The sequence below is a fragment of the Colletotrichum jinshuiense genome, chromosome 2 (genome assembly GCF_051148585.1).
Source record: "Colletotrichum jinshuiense chromosome 2, complete sequence".
Classification (NCBI taxonomy): domain Eukaryota; kingdom Fungi; phylum Ascomycota; class Sordariomycetes; order Glomerellales; family Glomerellaceae; genus Colletotrichum; species Colletotrichum jinshuiense.
The window spans coordinates 3168859-3185947 of NC_139309.1; the positions used below are offsets into that span (position 1 = coordinate 3168859).

General features: G+C 56.8%; 5 protein-coding genes across 5 annotated transcripts; 2 read left to right on the forward strand and 3 right to left on the reverse strand.

The window, feature by feature from the left end:
* Positions 1-3576: 3576 nt before the first annotated feature.
* On the reverse strand, positions 3577-4402 carry EsH8_II_000861 (uncharacterized protein; the record flags this gene model as incomplete). The annotated part of the gene is made up of 5 exons (XM_083264159.1): positions 3577-3680; positions 3781-3886; positions 3998-4094; positions 4170-4240; positions 4310-4402. The coding sequence occupies 5 exons, from the start codon at positions 4400-4402 to the stop codon at positions 3577-3579; spliced, it is 471 nt and encodes a 156-aa protein (XP_083121481.1).
* Positions 4403-5114: 712 nt separating this feature from the next.
* EsH8_II_000862 (rRNA-binding ribosome biosynthesis protein NOP15) lies at positions 5115-6393 on the forward strand (the record flags this gene model as incomplete). The annotated part of the gene is made up of 3 exons (XM_083264160.1): positions 5115-5145; positions 5200-5355; positions 5411-6393. 3 exons carry the CDS (start codon positions 5115-5117, stop codon positions 6391-6393), a joined length of 1170 nt encoding a protein of 389 aa, XP_083121482.1.
* A 1174-nt stretch (positions 6394-7567) lies between these two features.
* On the forward strand, positions 7568-9430 carry EsH8_II_000863 (uncharacterized protein; the record flags this gene model as incomplete). The annotated part of the gene is made up of 4 exons (XM_083264161.1): positions 7568-7616; positions 7687-7814; positions 7876-8978; positions 9034-9430. 4 exons carry the CDS (start codon positions 7568-7570, stop codon positions 9428-9430), a joined length of 1677 nt encoding a protein of 558 aa, XP_083121483.1.
* Positions 9431-10195: 765 nt separating this feature from the next.
* On the reverse strand, positions 10196-11354 carry EsH8_II_000864 (uncharacterized protein; the record flags this gene model as incomplete). Its single annotated transcript, XM_083264162.1, has 2 exons — positions 10196-11240; positions 11335-11354. 2 exons carry the CDS (start codon positions 11352-11354, stop codon positions 10196-10198), a joined length of 1065 nt encoding a protein of 354 aa, XP_083121484.1.
* An 815-nt stretch (positions 11355-12169) lies between these two features.
* On the reverse strand, positions 12170-14141 carry EsH8_II_000865 (uncharacterized protein; the record flags this gene model as incomplete). The annotated part of the gene is made up of 2 exons (XM_083264163.1): positions 12170-13536; positions 13592-14141. 2 exons carry the CDS (start codon positions 14139-14141, stop codon positions 12170-12172), a joined length of 1917 nt encoding a protein of 638 aa, XP_083121485.1.
* Positions 14142-17089: the final 2948 nt, after the last annotated feature.

Genomic DNA, 17089 nt, shown 5'->3' on the forward strand with positions numbered 1-17089 from the left:
ATGAAGAAGAGCTGAGGGGGGAAGAAACAGGAGTCTCTCTGGCGGCGAGGATGAGGGGGAGAGGGAGAGCTTAAATCGAGAGTCTCTCAGGCAGAGCGGAGCGCGAGCCATGTTGCATTATCCGTTTGTTATCCCATGTCATGGACTTCATGGGACAGCCCCTCCCGGCCCCAACGTCGACCTCGACGAAACAGGACGAGAAAATCTTCCGCCAGCCCGTCCTTGGAGGGCAGCTTTGCCCCCAGTGCCCAAGCCAAGCCCGGCTGAGCAACGCCCCCGGGGGTCCTTGAGGAGAATGGCGATGGGACAGGGGTCCATTTGGCGTCGAGGGGGCTGTTCGTTGCTCGGGGATGCAGCGTCCGATTAAGCACATGAAGCACAGGCCCACCGCTGCATTGCCATCCCAAGCTTGGAGCAAATAAGGCACAAAAAGCCAAGACGAGAAGAGTGGAGGACGCGGTCGGGGCAAGGGTTGTGGTTGGGAGGAACCAAGGGGTTGCGAACGGATGGATGACGGATGCAGTGATTTGTGGGCGAGCAAGGACGACGGCCAAGGAGACGGAGGGAAAGGGACGGGATGATGATGCTGCCAATGATGCCGCAGCACGCAGCCCAGAAGCTTGGTGCCGCAAAGAGGTGGGTGCTTCTCGACTGGAGTCGCCCGGCCAGGGGTGACGCTGCAACGCACGAGTGCGAGAGAGGATGCAGAGCAACTCGTGAAGCCGTGTGGCAGGGGGTAAAGGGACAGGGGGGAGGGAGAGAGACAAAGAGAGAAAAAAAAGGACGGATGGAAAAGTCGGATGTCACTTGGGTGCTGCTGCTGCAGGCTAGTGTGGTGAGGGAGGTGGGAGCTGTGACAGAATCGTCTCGAGTCGTGTTTTGGCATCTCGCTAAGGGCCGCCCCCCTTGGCGGCCCTTCCAAAGTCGGTGGTCGCTCGGGCCTCAAGCGACCTCACCCCAAGGGTTTTGCATGTCACGGTTGTGCTGGGCATGGCCTGATAATGCTGGGGGGAGGCCTCTTGTGGTGGTGATGCCGAAGCCGGATTTTCGTTGCTTTGGAGCACGTAGTTGGAGGAGGGGATGACTTTGGAGAGGGCCACGCAGTCTGGTAGGTGGTCGACGAGGAAACATTCAATCCACGATTGAGGAAAGAACCGTTGAAGATGCACGTCACTGGACCTGGGCTAGCCAGATAGATTAACGGCGGACACCAACATGTCGCGTAGGACCCTCCCCCAACGTGCTGGAAATGCCCGAAAAAGGCTTGTGTCTCCTCTGTAAATTAACACTCCCGCTGCCTCCGGGGATGCTAAACCTTAAAGCAGCCAATTAAGGTGGTTGGACCCCCTCTGACATGGCATTTTAGCTGCCGGAGCCACGGGATGGCGTCCCACCCTCCTTCACACCATAGGTACTGCACCTTGCACCGTTCCTGCAGGCACCGAGACAGAATACAACTCTACTTCTTAACCTTGGATTCCGGCCCCTCAAGTCTGCCAGGCACCAAGGTTTGGTTTTATTTATTTTAGCGCTGGCCCGATACGTATCTTTTTCCCTGTCATTCTCCGTCGAGGGCTCTCGACTGGACCCAAGTGCTTACAATATGTCGACTGACCTGTCAGGTACTGTTTATTTGGGTGCGCCCCCTGTAACAGAGCGAACCTGCCAAGCTATGTAAGCGTCTCTGTCCCCCTTACTAAGTCTTCAGTCTCCGTCCGCCATGCTTTCCCACCCTCATCTCGTTGTTCTCTTCGGTTTTCGGCTTCTTTGCCCCCTCCATGCCGAGGGTGCCGCCTTCCTCACGCTGCCCTTTGGTGAACCCGGCATTAGTCGGCACGGATAGCAAGGCATCGCACAACCAGGCAAGCCGGGCCAGCAAGCACCTTGATGCCGGGCGTGCAGCCGCCTCAAACGGCCAATGAGGACTATGAAACACTACCGCCCCTCTCTCCCCCTTCTCCTCCTCCTCTTCCCACCTCTCTGACCGCGGGCCCTCTCTTCCCGGTCCACTTACCAAGAGTTGCAAGACCAACATTTGGCCGAATCCGGTCTTCATCGTCATTCTGCGGTTGCTTTTCTCCCCTTCTTCTTTTTGGTGTGCAAGCCCCATCTCCGCACAACCTTGCTCATCTTCCCCGTTCTTGTCAGCAGCCACACGCTGCAACCCGCCGCGGCTCAGTCCCCATCCCAACTCTCTGCATCCATGAGCCTTGCTTCTCCAGGTATCAGGCTCAACCCGGCCGGCTGCCAGTCTTTCTCTAGCTTGCCCGCCGGTAGATGACCGGGTCCTGACACAGCTCTGTAGACGCGCTAGAGGTCGGCTCGATCTCTTTCCAGCACTGCCATCACCTCGTCGTTCCCTGCCGTCGCAGCGGGAAATTTGCACAATGCGACGCCCAGCTTCCAGGCGTCGTCGTACTAGTCCATCTCGGCAGTCCCTGACGTCGACGGTGCTGAATTCTGCGAGGGCATCGACCTCCTTCCTGTCAAGCCCAACCTAAGGTAGCCCACCCACCAGCTCCGGGTCCGTGTTGACCCACTACGTGGGACGGGACGCCCGTCTACGGAATACCATGCCGAACCGGAGCTACCTGCCACGCTCATTGCGTAGGCTTGCGGCGGTTCGGCCCAATGGACAGCCCGCCTGGAACCCGAGAGGAGCCTCTGCATATGCCGTCGTTCCGCTTGATAAACTGCATATGCACAGATTTGCAGCTCTTGTGCCGACTTTTGCATTGCTAGCTTTGAACAGGCAGTGCGCGTACTTTGCAGGTCAAAATGCGCGAGTATCGGTCTTGAAAGGTATGTCTAGGGCCGCCTCAATACAGACTGCAGCTACATGTTTTCGTCCAATGCCTCGCGCCTTTGTTTCCGATCGCAACCCTACATGGAGTCATCTCAACAAATATCCCGACTTCGTCATACCCAAGCCGTCTTGGCCGGGACGCACTAGCAGTGTCGTCTCTTCTGCGCCGCCCGTTGTCGCCTCATCCAGACTCACGTCGGGCTTGGTCCGCACCCTTGCCAACGTCGTCGTCCTGGCTTGCAGAAGCGCGGTGAAAATATCGACTAGGCTAGCAGGGTCTTTTGCGCGAGGAGAAACAACCCAAGCCTAGACTCGCCCACTGTGAAACAAAACGAACTCTTGGGTAGCGGGCAGGAGCGCGCTAACTCCTGCATTTTGTCGCAGCCACGAGGTTGCATTGGGGCTCCACTAGCCCAAGTTCGCCCGACCCCGACCTGGTCCGCATCCCAACTCCTCCGTCCCAAGCCAGGCGCGCGGGCAACGGCCGGTATGGCGAATCAAGAGGCTGTTAACTCCAACTACGCTCCTGTCGTTCGTGACACATGCCATGGCGAACCTCAGACAAGGAACGGTGTGGCACCGTTACATCATCGGACGATGCAACAGATCGCGTTACAGACTCGTCCACCCGCCCGTCGATCAGATAAACTCTCTTGTAGCCGCTTTCTAGTACGGTCGACCTCACCCCATTCCCCACACACCCTTTCTTTCTCGTCCCATGCCAGAGGAGTCCGCTCAGCCTCGTTGTCTTGTCGCGGCTCTTGCTGTGCTTACTGTTGCTGCTGCTGTTGCTGCTGCTGGCCCTCGTACAATCCAGTGTAGTATCCGGCATAATACCAAGACATCAAAAGCCTTTTCAAGCCTTCGTCTTGTACTGCTCCAGATTAGTCTCAACCTCTTCATCCCTTCGTCCAGCAGGAAGGCACTGCGCAGTTCGCCGTCTCGACCTTCTCTGGCCGGGAGCGTCAACATACCTGAGTTGAGAAGACCTTGCGGGCCCATTGTCGCAGGCCCTGGAGCGTTGCCGCTGTGGCCCGAGATTGCCTTTGCGATAGGCACGCCGGCTGCGTCTGGCTGGACCTGGGGGGACAGGGAACATGTTAGCGGAAGCAAACAAGATGCATGACGAGAGAGCCAAGCTTTTCTGATCTGCCCGGATTCTTCTGGGGGGTTGATGGGGGGTTGTTTTACATCTGCGCTGCTGCCCGCCCCCTTCGTTTTGTTGGCTCCCTCATCGTCCTCTGCGATCTCGGGCTGATCCACGGCTTGCGTTTGTGAGTTGAGGGTTCTGCGGCGATCATTACATGTTAGAGATTACTCTTGGGGTTTTTAGAGTGCCTGAAGGTAGGAGGGCTAGTCGTACTGGGGGCCCGGGTTCTCCTGAAGATCAAGGTCTTCCAGCCTGCCTCCTTTTGCGTGGATGCTATGATACTTCTGCCAAGATAGTCAGCTACTGCCCTGTGTAGGAGAACATACCTCCCTCTGGCACCAATGGCCTCTTACCTTGTATTCGTCCAGAGCCTCATTCCACGAGTCTATGAGAGCGGAGTCATCCCACATCTCAGCATGCGTAATTTCCATGTCGTTGCCGGCCATACTGATGAACTGGAGTCTCCTTGGTAAGGAGAAAGAAAATACGTGTCAGGGAAGATTGTAATTGTTCCTAGGTGCCGCCAAGAGAGCCGTGCGTGCGGCCAGGTGGGAAGAGGGGAAAATCGTATTAAAGTCGATCGCCCTTCCTCGTGCAACCGGAGTGCCTGGCCAAAGATCGACGGCCGTTGTGGTTTGCCCCAGAGGGACCGTTGCTAAACTTAGTTGCGGTGAGTGTGAAAATAAACGCCGTCTTCTCGGAACAGTCAGATAGCAGAAAAGATGCTGAATGAAATGGGGGTCAGATATGCCGTTGTTATTGGAATTCCAGGCAGAGGTTATCTTTGATGGAGAAGACAGACGGAAGGCGTCAATCGGCTTTTACCCCGGGCAAGAAATGCAATGAACCAAGTGTGAGAGTGTGTCTCTTCCAAGGTATCTTGCAGCTGTAAGCAGCCGCCCAGCAGATAAGGTTAGCGCGTCGCGATGCTGAGAGACACGGCACCTTTGCCCCCTTCAGCGCCGATGCCCCGCTAAAAAGTCGCTGGCTCGGGCGGCTGGGGGCACCGCGTTAGCGGGGTCTCGACTTCACCGCCTACATATCTCAATGGCAGAATCTGGGAAATTTTTATTTTTTTGCCTTCGCGACTGGACCTGTCTGTGTGTGGGTACCCTTGATTTCCCAGCATCCGACTGCAAGCCAGAACAAACCGCAAAAATGGCCCCCGAATTGAGAAAAAGAACCAGATGTGAGTTTGGTCGTTGCCTGCTGGACCGCGTTTGATGTCTAATATTTATCATAGCGGTCACGGCCGAGAAGCCTGTGGTGAAGTCCCCCAAGGCCACCAAGGCCACCAAGGCCACCAAGGCCGAGAAGGTTGAGAAGGTCGAGAAGGTCGAGCCTGCCACCAAGAAGGCGGCCAAGGTCGAGAAGGTTGAGAAGGCAACCAAGCGCAAAGGTATGGACTAGCAGAACGCTCCGGTCGCGCATTGGCTGACAGAAGATTCGTGCAGCACCTGAGGAGGCGCAGGCCTCGCCCGTCGCGGCGAAGAAGCAGAAGCCCGTCAAGGCGAACGCGAAATCGAAGAAGTCGGCCCCCGAACCCGAACCCGTCGAGGAGGCCGAGCCCGAGACCACTGAGGCTGCCGAGACTTCCGTGATTGCTGTGGAGGAGGATGCTGCCGACTCTGACGAGGAGGTCGACGCGGACATCCAGGCCCTCGCCGCCGGCCTCGACTCCGACGCTGAGGATGCGCCGGCCAAGGATGGGCCCGTCTTCAAGTCCGGCCAGGACGTTGGAAAGATCCCGAAGTTCGCGAAGAAGCAGAGAAAGTCGGATGGCAAGAAGGAGGAGCCTGGCGTCGTCTTCATCTCGAGACTTCCCCACGGTTTCTACGAGCACGAGCTGAAGGGCTACTTCTCACAATTCGGCCCCATCAGCCGACTGAGGCTCGCTCGCAACAAGAAGTCTGGCGCTAGCAAGCACTACGCCTTCATTGAGTTTGCTGAGGAGAGCACCGCCGAAATTGTCGCCAAGACGATGGACAGCTACCTCCTCTTCGGTCACATCCTCAAGGTCAAGACTGTCCCCCGGGACCAATTGCACGAGGATGTCTGGAAGGGCGCCAACAAGCGTTTCAAGAAGATCCCCTGGAGCAAGATTGCCGGCACCGAGCTCGCGAAACCGAGGACGGAGTCGACGTGGTCGCACAAGGCCTCCAAGGAGGAGAAGAAGAGACTAGAGCGGGCCGAGAAGCTCAAGGAGCTGGGATACGACTTCGAGGCTCCCAAGTTGAAGGAGGCGGTTGCGCCGGCGCCGGAGCCGATGGCCATCGACGCCGCGGAGGAGCCCAAGGCGATCGAGGAGAAGGCTGCGGAGGAGGAGGCTGCCCCTGCGGCCGAGGACGACAAGGCGGAGGTCGCTGAGGCTGAGAAGCCCAAGGCGACCAAGGCGAAGGCGAAGAAGGGCGGCAAGACGAGGAAGACCAAGGCCTAAGCTTTGTAATGATATCCCTTGCCACGATGTGTTTCTCTACCGAAAAAAAATCTTGTTCTGCATCTCAGGGTATTCATTCATTCTACTGCACTTGTCGCTCAGGAGTCAATCAAAAATTGGGGTTTCATGGATTAGCATGTACGCGCATAGCGAACCCGTCGCACCCATCTGAATTTGGGCAAGAGCCGGGATTATAAAAGGCGATATTGTAATCTACTTCAGCGTCAAAAATGACCAAGTCATTGTTAAATGGGCTTGCTCGAGTGAGATGTCAGCGAAGGGTAAAATATGTGAAGAAGAAAGGAAAAAGGGAAAAATTTCCAAACGGAGCCGACGCTTCTTGAAGTCGTTGGCCGATAAGATAAGACTGACTAAGCTGCCGCATGGACCCGCCAGGCCTGCCAAAACTAAGGCTCGTGTATGTGTACGGCACACACGTCGTATTTCTCAGTCCATCAGCAGCGTGCGCCTCGTATATGTCTGTCTCCTCTAAATGACAATCGTTTGCCATGCAAGTCCAAGTCTCAGGGTGCGTAACTCAGCGGCAGCCTGCTTTGCTTTGAAGTTGAATCAGGTGAAGCCAACCACAGTGCACACACCTCAAGCCGTGTGTGTGGCTCGTGTTAGTCAGTTGACCAGTCGCTGAAGCCGCCGTTTCACAAACGAACCTGTGCTCACATCTACCACAACACTGTGGAAGCCGCAGGCAACAACACTGTGTACCTCGCTTCGTTGCTCTTCTTCTGAAATATGCGCCAAGAGGATAGCAGTGAAAAAAGACAGCCCTGTAGAAGAACCGTCAAAAATAAGTCGAGTCTTTGGGCACTGCTGCCTCTGAGAGCAACGCTGACCTCGGCTAATTACCTAGTGCTCAGCACTTCCGCAGGAGGCACCATGCCCGCTGCGCCTTAGCTATTCGTTATCGCTATCGGTGCTTTTGTGGATCCGTCCGACCAAGTGTGGGGGACCGGGGATCAGCACCTGGCGCGTGGGAAGTGAACACGCTCGCTAATTTGCGAACCTAGCTTACGTGGTGTAAGTACATACAAACCCGCCAGGTACAAACTGTCGACATCTTCCAATCTATTGACGAACCTCGAGAAAAAGAGCCCCAAGTCCGCGCTCACCAGCTCAAAGGGCTATACGCACCTCCCGATGCATCTGAGAAGTCAACATGTCGGCCGCCGCTCCCTCTACTGATCCGGTCCAAAACGCATCTTCAGGTTCGCCGATTGAATCCCCAGAAACAAATGATGTGATGCGAAAGCTAACCTGGACGGGCGCACCTCGCAGGGAAGAAGAAGAGCGGCAAGAAGAAGAAGAATGCGAACAGGCCAAAGGAACCCATAGAGACGGACGGCGCGGCCGCCCAGGCCGATGCCGTCGAGGATGGCGATGATGAACCGGAAACCCCGGTGCAGGTGACTCCCTTGATGCCCCCCCTGGCTATCCTTGGTGCACCCTTCCTAATCGCTATCACAGGCTACCGCACCCACGGAAGAGGCCAGCCCCGACAGGCCAACGGACAAGGACACAGCCGCCAATGGCCACACCGAGAGGCCAACGAGCAATGGACACGCGAATCCCCCAATAGAGAAGGCCGCAGAAGAGCCAGACTCCGGTTCCGACGCTACATCAAAGCTGGATGCCCTCACCAAGGAACGAGAGGCACTGCGCGCAGAAGTCGAGCAGTTGAGGAAGCAACTAGAAACCATCCAGGAGACGCACACCGATACCGTCGCGCAGCTCAAGTCGGATTTGGAGGAGACCTCGTCGGCGAAGGAGCAGGCGGAGGAACAGTACCAAAGCCTCCTCGAGCGGGTTAATCACCTCAAGTCGACACTCGGCGAGCGGCTCAAGCGCGATCGCGCGGAGCTGGAAGAAGCAAAGGAGCGTATCGAGGAGCTCGAGTCCCAGAACGACGAGCTGCAGAATGGCGCAAAGGCGACGGAGGAGGAGGTGGCCCAGCTCAAGGAGGAGCTGCAGGACACCTTGCGCGAAGCGTCAAGCCTGCGGAGCCGCAGCAACTTGTCCCAGCAGAATTGGGTCAAGGAACGGGAAGAGCTGATGAGGCTTGTCGCCAGCCTCAAGGAGGAGGTGGAGACGACAACCAACGCCATGGGCGAGTGGGAGGTTATCGCCATGGAGGAGCGCTCCGTCAAGGAGAGCTTAGTGGAGAAGGTATCGGAGCTGGAGGAGCAGATCCTGAACCTACGAGAGGGCTACGAGAGCACCGCGTCCGAACGAGATCAGCAGTCGCAGGTCATTGACAACCTGCAAAAGGCGCTGCGTGAGATCCAAGACGCCCGGAAGAGGGAGCTGCGGGAGATGGTCGAGACGTCCGAGGAGCAGCTCCAGGCCCTGAAGAAGCTCGTACATGAAGCCGACGCCAGGGCCACGGAGGCGGAGGCGGCCAAGGAGAACCTCACCAAGGAGCTCGAGCGGACAGCACCGTTCGAGAAGGAGGTCAAGGAGAAGAACCTCTTGATTGGCAAACTGCGGCACGAAGCCATTGTGCTCAACGACCATCTCACCAAGGCCCTCCGCTACCTCAAGAAGACGAAGCCCGAAGACAATGTCGACAGGTATGACCCCTCTTCCCTCATGAATGCTCATTCCAAATCACTGACCATCTCTCAGGCAAGTCGTGACGAATCACCTCTTGCATTTCCTCACGCTGGACCGCTCCGACCCCAAGCGCTTCCAGATCCTGCAAGTCATGGCCGGCTACCTCAACTGGACCGACGAGCAGCGCGAGCAGGCCGGCCTCTCCAGGCCGGGTACCTCTAGTAATATCCTGCGCCTGCCCGTCTCCCCCTTCCATCGCACGCCCAGCACACCCTCGCTGAGCGCAGACTTCTTCTCCGAGACGCCCACCTCGGCGCACAAGGAGTCCCTCGCAGACCTGTGGGCTGGCTTCCTGGAGCGCAGCGCCGAGGAAGGGCTCGACCAAGGAGCCGCCCCGCGCGACCGCAAGGACAGCAGCAGCAGCGCGGCGACGGCCCCGGTGAAGCCCGAGACCCGGGGCGGCGGATAGTGGAGGTCGTCGTGGTACGGGCCGTCATCGGCTCAGTGAAGGCCCTTGCCTCCAGGAGACGGAAAACTCTCGCCCCTGGAAGGATAAAGGGGGGATGCCGGAAGAAGTATCATTGTACTTGGGTCGGTTGGGGATGCAAAGAGGCCGAAAAGCGTGTTTTACTGCGTCATTTTTCAATAAAGAGACAGCGGGGTCACATTATACAAACACACACACACACACACACACACCCACACACACACACACACAAATCAAACATGTTATATAAGAAGGCCTGGGGCGTTTGATAGCGCTCGCGTGGAAACGGAACAAGGGGGGGGGGCGGGCCCTCATCGGGCGAGTATGCGGGCATGTAGCATCGTCATTCGTCGGTTGGGGCTTTGTTTTGTTTAAAAAAAAACACCGAAAGAATGGGAGGCCAGGAACCAGGAAGAACAGGGAATGGAAGGGTAGCGAGGGCAGCGAAGGGGGAGGGGAGGGGGGGGAGGACCGGAAATACTTTGCGACAGATTACCAGCCCTAGAGAGGCGTATTAAACCACCTTGTTTCTCTTCTCGAGTCGTGCCACGCGTGCATGTGCTTGCGATGTGACGGGCTTGTAACCAACCCCCTTTCGCATAGGACATAAGTGAGGCGTGCAATGTACAACACCGCGCCACCTATTGAGCATCTCACTTGGACATATTATCGAATACCTGTACATTTTTCTACTCCGAAACCTGTTAAAAAGCAGCCAGTTTTCTTTCTATCTTACAGCCCCGCGCCTTACTGCGCCGGCTTGGCGATCTCCTCGGGCGGGCTGAAGACGCCCTTCGCGTACATCTCGGCGTCGGCCGTGATCTGTTGTATGTTGATCCTATTCTCCAACGCGTCGTTGACGCTCTCAATCACCTCGCGCTCCTCCATGGCATCGCGCACCATCCGCACCTCGCGCAGCCAGTACGCCTGGCTCCGCCCGCGCAGCTCCTCGTCTCGGAGCGTCGTGTTCTTGACAATCCCCAGCGCGCTCAGCTTGCTCTTGACCGTGCCCAGGATGCGGTTGCTCGCCTCGATGCGCTCGGCTTCCGAGGGCGGCAAGACAAAGGCGCGGCGGGTGCTCGAGAGGAACAGGAGCGCGCCCACGGCAATGTTGAGTAGTGCAAGGGAGATGTAGCGAAAGGCGCGAGCCTTCCAGTAGAAGAAGTCGATTTCCTGCAGGCGCAGGGCGGCGGCGTTGGAGGAGTAGTCGAATTGGTTCACGAGGCTCGCGTCTGCGATGCAGAGGATCCCGGCGGCCATGGTGGCGTGGGAGCGCCAGCGAGCACCGTCCCGGCCGGTCAAGCTCGCCGAAGTGACGGCGGCGAGGGCGGCGAGGTTGGCGAGGTGGGGTAGAACGATAGCTGGGAGTGCATAGTAGAAGAAGGTCTTGGGCTCTTCGGACTTGCAGAAGGGACAGTCTGCGAGGGCGTCTGGTCCTAGCTGGAGGTAAAGGAGGCGGGACTCGAGGTTAACGAAACGGGCGCGGAGGCGCTCGTCTGCGGCCGTGAGGACAGACTCTGGGCGAAGAGAGCCGAGGCGGTTGAAGAGGACATCGACGGGGATTTGCAAGCGGGATTGGGTGAGGGAGAAGACGTTTTCCGGGGCGAAAGGCGGCAGGGTCTTGCCTAGATAGACGAGGACGAGTAGCGTCAGGAGGGCAAGGGCGCGGGTTACACGGGGCGGGGGAGGGATGGGCGGCCCGGAGTATTGGGGGGCATTGCGAATGGAGCGGTAGGCCGCAATTGCTTTCGGGAGGAGAATTGGGCCGAAGACGAGGAGCAGGGAGCGGACTCTGGGAAGCTGGGTCAGTCCACGATGTGTGTAGCTTGGTGATGTTGGAGACCACGATGACGGAGTTGGGGTATTATGGAGACGTGGTAACTTACTCTGACCAGCCAAAGGCCATGATGGGTAGCGACCACAACTACGGTCCTGCAGCCCCCTTGTTCTGTATAAATCGGTTTTTTCGAGGTCGCGCAAAACCGCTCGACACACAAAAGCACCAAGGGGCTATCCTTGAGCTGCGTTGATGGTTTGGAGCTTGATAAGGCTGAGAGAGCTGTCTTCTTTGGGGAGGTTGTCGGGGGTCAGGGCGTAAGGCTGCCTGCCCCGAGGAACAGGGAAAAGATGAGTTTACTTTTTGCCAAGAGCTTCCCGGCTTACCTAAGGTGAGACCTTCGAGGCGACAGAAAGTTAGGAGTTGAATCCGGTGCAGGGGTATTCTGACCTCTGTGGCTTGGGTGACGGCACGATGATGTATACCCCTGTAGGTACGCCGAAGTGCTCCTGACGTACCAGTTCGGACCTTGTCTGCGATGGCCCATGACCACAACTCGGCACTGGTTGATCACGATAACTGTCAAAAGACTCATTGCTCTAGCATATGGATTAGGGATTATGCTACTCGTCTCAATAACGTACATCAAGCCAGTCATTCGTCGTCGCTGCCCTGCTTGCTATTCTTCCGTCAAAGGCCGTGAAATCCCACTTTTTTTGCCCGCCGCAGCTCCGAGTATCGTGACCGGTGCCCTTTCCACCCGAAATCCGCGAAATAAAGTACTTTTTTGTTTTGGTATCCCAACTCCGCGCGATGATTGATGTAAAATGAAAACAAACCCCGAAAATAATGAAAACAAAAAAAACAAAAACAAAAACAAGCTTAAACACGCTGATGCTGGTCGTTTTTATGTTGCGTGCGCCCGTTTTCCCTTGCACATGCAATTATAGCTTGCGTCCAAACATGAAGGACCCGTACATGCCGCCGACTTCGGCGCGCGCAACCGGAATCTTGCGCATGCCCCAGTTGTCGGCGCCAATCTTCCACCACCGGTAGCCGCGGTCGCTGTCGTTGCGATGGTCCTGGAGTCGCACCATCCAGCATCGGCTTCCGATCTCCTGCAAGGACCAGCCAATGCGCTCCAGGTTCCTGTTCCGAGATAGGCTCTTGAATGATTGCTCCGATATCTCGACAACCTCGAGCGGCACCGAGCTCGGTCTTAGGAGGGAGTTTCGGCTGGAGAAGAGGTCGACCAGATCCAGCTCGGTGCCCCACAGGTCCGATAGGTCAAGATAGCGGATCGTGTGGGGCTCCTCCTTCTTCTTCTCGTCCGCCGGCTCCATCAGCTTAGCAGCGGCATTAACGTCCATGTTGCGCCCGACGGCAAGCTCTTCGAGGTACTTGGTCAGCGGCCGCAGCAGTTCAATGTGCGAGTCATCCATGCGGCTACCCTTCAAGCTCAGAGACTTGAGAGTCTTGGGCAGCACAGGGATGAGCTGCGTGACGTCCTCCACATCAAAGAGTTGGTGGCTCCGAGCATCGGTGGCCACGCTCAAGTAGACCAGGTTCTTGACCGCCGGATGAGTCGCAAGGAAGTTGATAACGTTCGGCGCGGAGAGCAGGGTGCACTTGGCAATATTCAAGTGAGTGATCTTGGCCGTCTTCGGAATGGACTGCAGCGCTCGGTCCGAGATCTTGGTCTGGGCAAGGTCCAGGTGCGTGACGTTGGTCAACCGCGGCATGATCTTCTCAAAGAGTGCAGAGGGCAGCGTCAGGCACTTGTGGAATGATACGCGCGTGATCGAAAGCGACTCGGGCCACTCCATATCCACAAGAGACGTGAAGGCGTTCTTGAACGAGGGCGAGGTGCACCCGGCAAAATCCACGGCCTGCAATCGGGGCATGCCGAAGAAGAGCTTCTGCAAGACGTCTGAACCGAGGTCATCGTCAATGTGCTCCATGGCCAGGAACTCTTGGAGGTGCGGCGTCAGCTCCAAGCATTGCATCAGAGTCTCCGCCGTCAAGTTCCGAGTGCCCTTGCGCTCGCTAGCAGACTCGAACAGAGTAGCGTTGTTGAAGTGACTGAAGTCAATGCGCCGCACAATTGTGCCCAAAGCATGGTGGGTTGTGATGTTGGACAGGAACTTCCGGAAGATTCTCGAGTGAGGGATGGTGATGTGCTTGTAAAGTGTGTTCAGGGTCGCGGCGTGGATCGATCTCGAGGTCAAGAGCAAGGACATTAGGTCGACGTTGCGGCGCGCGGTACCGTACGGCGGGGGGATATCGAGGACGAGGAGCTCAATGATGGATCCTGCACGAAGGTCAGCGGCCGAAGGCCTCGAGCAGTGCGACAGCCGGTAACTCACCTAGCATCTCGAGAGGAAGCCTCTCCATGGGCGCGCGGCCGTTGCTGAACTTGTTGTTGCCCTTGGGTGACGCGGGAGGAGTGCTCCATGCCATCTGCAAGGACTGCAGGTCGCTGAAGCTCCTGCTCGCCGTCTTGCCCTTGACATTGATCTGCTTCCAGCCCTTGAAGCTGGACGCAGGGTACCAACCGCCATGCAGTCTGCTGCTGGGGTGGGTGACGGGAGGCATGAACTGCACTTCGCCCATTTCGAGGGAAGGTGAGGCGACAGGTGAAGGTGAGGCAGAGGAGTCGTCGAACACGGCGTCGGTTATCTTCTGTGCGTAGGAGGAGACCTTGGAGGAGGTGAACGTCTGGGCAAGGTCGGAGTCGTTCTCGCGAATGGAAGAGAAAGAGGACCTGCCATTCTTTTCTGGGGTATCAGGTCGGTGCGGCTCCGGGTTGTCCATTTTGTATCTGGCCTGGGAGTGGTTGTGGCCTGTCTGAGGAACGCCTGGGGGGGTGTGGTCCTGGGACGAGGTTTGTGGTTGGAGAGGTCGCGGAGTAGCCATGGCTGCAGGAACTTTACTTTGACCTTGAAGGTCCGGGTCGCAGCGCTCGTTGTTTCAATTGTTGCACGACGCGGGTACAAAACACACCCACGTTTCTCCCTCTCAATAAGCTGTGAGAAGGACTAGTCGTATGTACAGGAGAGCGCAAAACTGTGAGCCGGGTTGAGAAAAAAAAAAATAGAACACAATGCCGGGGGCCCGGGGCCGTCAATAGAGCAAGCCAGAAGGGCTTTTCTATTAGTCAAAGACCGGGGCTTTTAGGTAAGAGGAAGTTGTGGTGATGCGGGGAAGATGGTGGTTTGGCGTGTTCAGGTGGTCCAACCTCAACCGTTTGTGAGGCTACTAGACCAGACCAGGAGTTTGGGGAAATGGCAAGACGGGGACTGGGGAAGAATGCCAATGCAACAGATGGGTGTGCGTGGCACAAGACAAGACGTGCTCTTCGCAATCGCTGAGGTGATATGGGGAGAAAGACGAGGGGACGACTGGGTGTAGGAGTCAAGAGACAGGGGCAGGTGTATTCATCCACAGATCGCGACTGGGCTGGTGGGCGTGGACTGGGCGTGTATCGCAAGAGGCAGTTTGTTGTGGACGTCTCGTCATGCAGAGGGGTGGCATGTACTGGTGTTAGTAGCCGGGCGTGTGTGAGCGGCCCGCAGATTAATATAGCAAAACGAAGAGGCAAAAGGTTGCTCTTGGCCAAAAATTGGGTAATGGAAACAAAGGACTGGAGACTTGCCTTGTCACATGAGCATACAGAGCTTCATCAAGATGGAGGCGGAGCCTTGTCCGTACATGACACGGCGCGGTACGCCAGGCCCCCAGGTGACATGCTTCGTGCTCACGGACAGGAGACAACGTCCGCCCAGGTCCAGGTCCGGGTCCAGGTCCAGGGACGACACCAAGGGCACCGATGGAGGAGGATGGATGGCGACAGAGAGAAAGTGCTGGCAGCACGAACCAGGCCGGCAACCAACCATTGGATGGGTATTTGGTAATGAGAATGTCATGGGTGTGTCGAATTGGTCCAGTCGGCAATGGCCAGAGCATAACATCACTGCTCAGCGATTAAACGAATGTGTCAAGGAATGTCCGTCTTCCCCGCGTGTCCATCGTCCCCCCCGGGCAGGCCGTTGGTCGACCGTATGCAATCATGATCATGCCGAGTTCTGAAGAGCACACCTCACGTGTGTTCGATGAGTAATAGGCCAGACTAGGAAAGGAATAGGATACGAAAGAGCGCCCTGGGCAAGGCACTACGGCACACGGGCTCTCGTCGGTGCTTTCGAAAAGAGCCGGACCCGGGCCCAAGTCCAAGGGATGGATTCTGGGTAGGACGATCCAGTTCCACATCAGAATGCGACGGAGGAGCTGTGACAGAAACGCCGGGGCCGTCGCCTGCGCAGAGCTGAGCGCTGAACAGGTTGCGTTGGAAAGCTTGGCTTGGAGAGTGATCAGATGAGGCGAAGAGGTGCGGTTCAGAAACGTAATGGTTACAAGCTACGACTAATGGAAATTGGGAAAACTTTTCAGCATGGCACCAAGCCCTTTCTCCAACAGGTCGAGTCACGTTGCCCGACGGAACCCGCACGGCGCAAATTACCTAAGCATAACGGAAGAGTACTTTCGCCAGGTGGTACGTTCCTTTGACAATGCACCATGGAGCCCTGTCACGGAGCCTCCTCTTGCAGACGCATAACAGTAAAAAGCAAGCCGGACTGCTCGCTGCATCTGCAAGTCTTAATTGCCCTCCCGATCGCCGACATCAAGACTTGATCTCGAGCGGACGATCGAATCTCACGTACGCTCGCAGAGAGGGAGGGTCTCGGCTCGGCCACCGCCTTGCCAATCCCCATCCCCATCCTAAACACCGAGCCCGCTAAAGGCTTCGAGACCTGCGATGTCGCTCAAGGAGACCGGTACCGCAGCCGATATGTTCGTTCCGGCGGTCGGATGGGCGTCCGATTTCCTGGCCACCATGGCGAATGCTAATTCCAATGTCGAACGATGGGGGATAGGGGACGTAGTGCAAGGGGATCTGCTTGGCATCACTGTCGACCGGCTACGGACCCAGCCACCTCATCAATCAGTCATCTGACCTTGCCGAGCGAAGCGGGCGGCCGGGCTGTGCGGCAGCTCTCCATCAAGCAGGAAATTGAGTCTGAGGCGCCACGAGGGTCCCGAGCTGAAAAGGCGATGGGAAGGTTTTCCCGAACGCAGGGCGAGCAACTCCGAGGAGCTCCAAGGAAGGAAGAGTCAGAGTCAGAGCCAGTTGTGTATTACTGCTTTGCAGCCATGCATGCATGCATGCATGCGACTTCGCATTACCTAACCGTAGCTCACTGGCCTCGTCCGTCACGCATGCAGCAAGGCCCGGACGGCTTGCAAACTCGGATCTGAATGTCACCTTTTTTCTTTCTTTTTCTCTCTCTTTTCTTTCGCATTCTGTTCAGGCCGAGCAGAGACGCGATTGAACGGGAATATCCTAGCACGTATGGCACCACCCTAGCGGATCTCCGGTTGGAAACTTGTGCTGTCCGCGTGGTGCTGCCCCAGATTATCCACCCTGAAAACGAAAAGAAAAAAAAAATAGGTGAAGGAAAAAAAAAAACTCTGCGAAGGTGATGGGAAAGCTAAATTAGAAAAAGTGGTTTTGAATTCATAGACCGAGGCCAACCGCCTTGCACCACCCTGTCGGAGTTGAGCTAGCCCCAGCAACCAACTAGCAGCTCGCAACCGCAAAAGGTGCAAAACTGGTGTCGTTGCCCTTTCCTTGGGCTTGCTTGGCTCAACATCTTCCTTAGCTGAAACCGAGGGAAGAGTCCCGTCAAACCCGTCACGCGCATGGCAACTGTGAATGATGCCATAACAGCCATTAATTGAGCGGTCCCCATGTTTGTCCCTGACTCCATCGGCCCTTGCCCTCATCCGGCCCGTGTTTCTCATGA